At 36.7% G+C, this 7,114-nt stretch overlaps 1 protein-coding gene across 1 annotated transcript in view; it reads left to right on the top strand.

Moving 5' to 3' along the window:
- The window catches only part of LOC128017536 (stAR-related lipid transfer protein 5-like), a 6,133-nt gene extending 2,699 nt beyond the window's left edge, over positions 1-3,434 (top strand). The window contains exons 2-4 of the mRNA XM_052602940.1: positions 2,848-2,946; positions 3,067-3,160; positions 3,287-3,434. Coding sequence (XP_052458900.1) covers positions 2,848-2,946; positions 3,067-3,160; positions 3,287-3,434 — 341 coding nt within the window. The remainder of the gene's footprint in view (positions 1-2,847; positions 2,947-3,066; positions 3,161-3,286) is intronic.
- Positions 3,435-7,114: the final 3,680 nt, after the last annotated feature.

Here is a 7,114-nt window from a genome sequence, read left to right on the forward strand (position 1 = left end):
TCAAAGTTGATGGCAACTAAAGTTGATGTTCCATTGGTTATTTTAAGTGGAGGTGAGGCAAGTTGTTTGGAACACATCATGATTAGAAAATGTTTACGTTACAAATGGGGAACTTCAGTATTTCCACCTCCAACTACATCTGAAACGCAGCATAAATCCATCAAGATGGTGGATAAAGTTTAGAGAAATGTTTATTGCAAATATAGTGCATTTCATTTAATAATGAAAAATATATTAATTAAAATAAATCTTAGCATATAGCATAGCAACATGCAAATGACAGACACTGAGTGTCAGTAGCTGTCTATGAGATGTGTTCTAAATCCATCATTTATGAGGTTCCACTATATTTCAGCTGCTTATGTAGGCAGTAGACAGCAAAGCAATTTATTCAGTGTAATACAGTTTTATCATATAAAAGTTGCAGTTCTGCCTTGTAAAGCACAAAGAAATGACTAGTCTATATGAGTGTTCTTTGCATGTCTAAATGTGATATAAATATATATAAATTATAATGTTTGGACATTTGTTCTGTTGTGTAATGCAAGGCTGCAAAAATCTTCAAGATTGGGTGTGTATTAAAATAAAATACATTTAAATAAAAAATTTGAGAATCAACCAGTGCAAAACACGTCAAGCAGACTGGGTGTAAAAGGCTGGCACTATGGACCATCAGGCAAACATATAGGCTAGGGTGACGTGCCCTCATGCCCAGACGTGTCCCTGACAGGATTTAGCAAATAGGGAAGATTGGTTCTAGCTGTAGAAAGCATCCACTCTTGAATCGCTCCTGCTGTACTTCTATGCCAAACACTGTTTGGTCTCCACAGCTCAGCCCTCCAGGAATTGAGTTTGATGTAGGGTGTCCCATTCGTCATTTTAGCACACACTCTTTACAACTGATTTGTGATCAAAAAGCTTGTGAATCCATTCATTATAACAAACAAAGCATAGACATGATGTAAATAAGAGATTCATTGTGTGACATAAATATGACTAAATGAGTTTAGTCGATGTCAGCACTGAGAACTGTGAGTTGTTCTTTACTCAAACGCTCACTCTGAATAGAGGATTTATGCACTTCATGTGGTAACTTACATTCACGGTAAACGCTCCGAACAACTAATTCTATATTGCTACTTCTTTATTGTTTTCTATTCAGAAAAAATATATATATAATAATATTGCATAATTTTTACTGTGGCTCTTTTGGGGGAATGCATTAACCAAAAATGGGTGAAAAAGTTTCTTTGGTCAAAAAAGTTTCCTGACCTTAAATGTGCCATATGCAAAAATTGAGGTAAAAATATCCATAACATGACCTACATGCATCAAAAGAATGAGAAGAAATAAGGGCGATGATGTCATTAAAAAAATGTCAAGTTATAGTGCTGCAGAGATATCAACCTTAATTAGCATTAGCATTACTAGCCCCGGCCCGACAGGTGTTGTAATACCAGTTTCGGCCATGAGAGGCGGTATGCGGGCAACATAACCACCAGCCAACCTGCAATACACGAATAACTTGCACGGTTTGTGGGCGTGTACTTGAACCTGATGTCAATCATGTGGAAAGTACAGCACAGTGATTTCAGTTCAGGGAAGAGAGAGAAATTATGGCTCAAGCTCTTGGCAAGAGACCACCACCCGCTACAGGGAAACAACCGCGCTCGGAATCACAAATCAAATCCGATAAGAAAAGGAGCCAAACCAGAGTAAACATCGGCACTGCTTTCAATCGCTGGAGACAACTGATGGACTTGAACTTGCAACATTTCTTTTCGATTGGTAAGTTAGATGCTGTTAGTATTTCGCTAGAAGTTTGTTTTATATGTTTGTGTATTTGTTTTTGGGAAGTTATAACATAGAAATGTATCGAAGGCTGTTCGATAAACGTGCTAATGTTAGCGAAGGCTAACTGTAGCTGCGTTTGATAATTAGCTAGCTATAACTTAACGTTACCCATTTTATTATATCATAACTAACCTGCTCTGTCTAGTCTGTTGGTCTCCGTGTCCTGTTTGCTTCGTGGTTTTTCTGTGCGTGAAAAAATTGATGTGTGGCGTGAAAGCGTGTGAAAAGAGTCAATAGCGTGTGTCTCTCGGTGAATGCTTGAGAGTTGGCACATTATTTCCCAAGCAGAATAAAGGACAGGTTGATTATTGCTGTTTAGCGTTTGTATTAATCTATGATGTGTCCCTGTTTGCGTACAAGGACATAAAAAATAAATTAAAAGTGATACGTGGACCAAGGTGTCTGAGATGAAGTTCATTTTAATTAAAGGATCATAATATTTCATCCACAACAATATTTAATGAGGTTAACTTATAACTCCTTGTGGTTAGTCTGCACAAGATCAATATGCTTGTTTGCTTTGCGGCCGCTTTAAATACAAAATAAGCATTCGATCTACGTTACAGTGTCTGAGCGCTCACAAATCTTTCTGCAGCGTCGTGAGCAGAGCGGCAAGAGCGATTTTTGACGCTCTCGACGCCGGCGGTGTGAACGCAGTTAGGCTTCGACTATGGCTGCAGTGTTGTTGTGAAAGTAGGGGCGGAGCATAGAGACTATGCCATTTCTCGTTTGTTACTCTAGAGTAGACCAATTTACTTTATTGAGGCATATTGCCCCCATCTGGTATGGAATGTGGAGTATGACTTGATTTTTTTTTTTCCAAACATTACAGATGGCACCTTTAATGTACTGTAAAAGGATTGACCTAGAAAACTCTAATTCCCAGAATGCAACATTATTCCGAGGACAGACTGAGGAAGTGTCCTTTTACCCATTTATTTTTTTAAATTAAAATTATTTTAGTGCTGTGAAATGGATTAATCTCATCCAAAGTAGTCACACCTTCAGCTGCTATGGGTATAATATCGCCTCGAGATTTTGTTGATGTCATTTCCATCAAACGCTATGAGGATGGCACAGTTTCATCAAATGGTATACACAGCCTTTCTCCTTTAACTGGATCTGAATCCGACACTGTTCTGAGTAGGATTATTATAAATAAACATCAGACCTGATATCTATCTTAATAATGCTGTTATTGATAATTTGTAGCCACCAATGTAAGCCATCCAAACTGTCCTCCTCAACCTGGCTATGTCAGAGGCTTCAACCATCCGTGTGGCTGTTCTTGTGTTCCTGTTCCTGGGTGAGTTTCTCATGTCTTTGGTTGATGTAATTGAACCATCAGACAGCAGATGGTGGCAAAAAACTACATTGGAATTTTTCATCAATAGCATACAATCTCTACCTTTTTTTTCCTCTCTCTCTGTAGGGAACCAGGCAAAACGCAGCTGTTTAGTTTTTTCCAGACGGATCTTGGAGGTTTGCTTCCTCGTTCGGTTGTCGATTCATTTTTCCCCACAAGTATGGTGGAGTTTTATAGCAACCTGACCAAAGCCGTAAAATCACTCAAAATGTGAATATTTTAATAATCGGATGCACTTAATTGCATTTAATCAAGCTTTAGCAGAAAGTGAATTTACTTTTAGATTTATTCCTGATTCTTCCAATACACTTTGGACTACACATGTCCAAACACACTTGCACAAAGCCAGTTTTATATGTACAGAGTACTGGTATGTTTTGTTTGCCATATTATTTCAGAAATTCTGAAAACCTGATTCAAACAATTAAATATTGCACAAACAGTTATGCATTTGGCACATGCTTTTTTTTATTTATTTTTTTTTATTACAGGATTTCTGCTGATATATGTCTTAATTCACTCCTACACAAATTAATGTCTTTAACAGGTGCAGAAAGTTAATTAAGGTATGGCATTAACTGTTGCATGCGTTGCAATTAATTTTCATGCACTGCAAAAATTAATAATTTCCTATTTTTGTCTTGATATTGTGACTGATCAAATATCTGAACATGCTTCATCAAGATACATGCAGTGCAAACTGAATATATGAATTATGAAACCAAACTTAACTGGACAAAATGAAGTGAGTTTATGCTAAAATCCAAAGTAACACTCCAAAGAGAAAGGACAAAACTGAAATCGCATCATATGACCCCTTTAAAACATTATTTAGACATGTGCATTGGAAAACAAGACAAAATAACTGAAGAAGAACATCTATTTGTTTCAGTGTGATCAGAAGTTACAATATAAGTTATTTCCATATTATTTATGGTTGGGGTCATAGCTATTTAACCCAGTAAAATGCATTAGTAAAATGCATTAAAAAATTAATTAGTTTTGTTGGAAGTTTCAAACTGTTACAACCTAGACATTTACATTTAGAGAGCATATTGAGGTTTTGTGATCATTTCACTCTATTCCATAAATTTGTGACATTGTCTTAAAATATCTTAATTGTACATAGAAACCTGCAGAAACTGCATCTGCTTCAGGAGCGTGTGTTTTATTTCTGGCCTAAAAAGGCAGTTCACTAGTAACAAAGTCTTATTTTAATAAGCTGTTTTTAGAATTTCAGTAACATATTTGAGGACAGTTGTCTTAGATCTGAGATTCAATTTTATTTGAATAATTGAGCTCTTGATAGATGCCCAAGCTTGACCCCTTATATCATTTCAAGTCTGGTTGTTAAATACGCTGAAACTTTCCATAAGTATTTCTGTATTTTAATAGTGATATTTTAGCACATACATGGCTGTGCCAAATCAGTGTTTACTGACAGACACTTTTCTTCAGACGCACTTGAAGAATAGCATTTGCTGCTGTTCTCGGTTAACATAACTGAGTTTATGTACTGTATTTTTGAGACTGACAATAAAAAAGGCCAGAACAATTATGACAGAATTATGATAAAATAAGAACCCACAGGCTCATGGTTTAGCTGGTTAGCATGACTCTGTTGGACCCTGCTGGTGATTATGTAGTCAGTATGAAGCATTTTTCTCCATTAAAACTATATAAAATTAAATTTATGCATTTAGCAGACGCTTTTATCCAAAGCAGCTTACAGTGCATTCAGGCTATCAAGTTTTACCTATTATGTGTTCCCAGGGAATCGAACCCCCAACCTTGCGCTTGATATGGTAATGCTCTACCAATTGAGCTACAGGAACACTATATGAAGTTTCATTAACAAGGTTTGGGAGGAGCACGTTAGATACTTAGCCTAATTAGCACAGGTGGAGCACACTTAAGATAATCAACCCCAGGGTATAAATACAGCTGACTTACCTGTCTCCTTTGATGGTTTATCAGCATCCCCCCTCTACCCCATCTCCTCCACTAAGAGTACATTTTACACTTTTATATACGGGGTACTCTAGGTTCAGGCCATTCCCGAGCTCAGAGCCCTTCACCCGACAGCATGCCAAATATGCATTATAATACTTCATCTAATTATATGTAAGTGTGAACTCGTGAACATTGTGTTTGTGTATACAAGTATCCACAGGGTTCTGTGCAAGCCAGACCAGCAACTACTATAAAGATGATTGGGAATCCTGATGGAACAGGGAGTTGAGTGGAATCCTGTGTGGAATTTTGAATGATTGAAATTCCCCTTTTTTCTGTATTTAAACTGAGGTAGAGAACCGGATGGAGCTTTTGAATTCGAATTTATCTAAGTTTTATTAAACAATAACATAAAGAAGTCTTTATATTACATTTACATAATTACATAATCATTTCATGGATCATGGTGGAAGCTATAGTAGCGTAGGGATAGTTTACCCCAAAATGTAATATTTCTGTCATTATTTACACACACTTTAGTTGTTCATCCATTAGTGTTACTCTAATGGGGTGGCAGTGGCTCAGTGGTTCATGTAGGTTTTTCTACAAACCGGAAGGTTGGTGGTTCGATCCACGGCTCCACCTGACCAAGTGTCGAGGGTCCTTGAGCAAGACGCCTAACCCCAGCTGCTCCCGACGAGCTGGATGGCGCCTTGAATGGCTGACACCGCAGTCGGTGTGTGAATGTGAGGCAAATTGTAAAGCGCTTTGGATGGCCATGTGGTCTGTTGAAAGTGCTATATAAATGCAGTCCATTTACCATTTTAATGGATCCCCCTGTTGTTTTACTATGTTGAATCGCAATTCCACTATTAGTCATTTCCAGTTTTGCAACCTGTGGGGTTTGGCCAATTCAATTTAATGTACACATATAAATGAAAAGGGAGTTCCTTTTAAATTCATATATTTTTTTAAAACATTCCAAAAATATGTAACTAAGACATTTTTCTCCTATAAGTGCATAGAAATGAATGTTATCGCACATGGACAAAGGCACTGTTTACTGCTTTGTATATCACTGATATGACTGACCTCGGAGAGAACCTAGTGTGTTTCTTTTTTGATCTCTTTAATTACAGTCTGTGTCTAGCTGCACGATCGTCCTGACATGCGTCCTAACCAGTAGGTAATTTGTATTTATATGCCTGTATGACTTAAGTGAAATTACTGGGAACGCATGCTCATGGCCTGGAGATGTGTTCTGTGCTTTTGAAAATTATTTTTATATGCTGTAAATGAGCGGTATGCTCTAGTACATTTCAGGATTATTTTGGGAATCAAGATTTTGTGCTTGCCTTCAGTATTATTTTGCAAAGTTCTCTATATGTTTTTAATCGTGCACTCAGATTTACATTCCAAAAACAGTGTATTCAGACTGTCGAGTTTTTGATTATTTCAGATTACAAAAAAAAAAAAAAAAAATCTTGAAGTCGACAAGAAATGTCATTCGCAAGCCATTTTACTTCTGTAAACTGTATTTAGAATAAACCATTTGGTGGTACTTGATTTGTAACCGCAGACAAAAAGAAAAGTCATATACTGTAAGAGGTGGAGTAAGTCAGTATGTTTTCATAATACATCCTTTTTCAAATCATGCAGTGATGGACCTGGAAATATGTATTGAAATCAGGTCATTTCTCATTTCATGTTGACTTCAAATATGTTTTTTATCTGTTTTTGCTCAATGCAGTTTATTGTATGTCCACCTGCCTTTGACTGTGGGACATCTGTGCACTGTTTGTTAATACCCAAAAGAATTAAAAACGGAAGAAACTGCACTTTGAAAAACCCATTGTATGATTCTCTTTTTAGATTCTGTTTTCAGATATTAAAAATGACCATATTTATAATTTGTGTCATACTTTATTTGGACATTACAAG

Source organism: Carassius gibelio, chromosome A7 (genome assembly GCF_023724105.1).
Source record: "Carassius gibelio isolate Cgi1373 ecotype wild population from Czech Republic chromosome A7, carGib1.2-hapl.c, whole genome shotgun sequence".
Lineage (NCBI taxonomy): Eukaryota > Metazoa > Chordata > Actinopteri > Cypriniformes > Cyprinidae > Carassius > Carassius gibelio.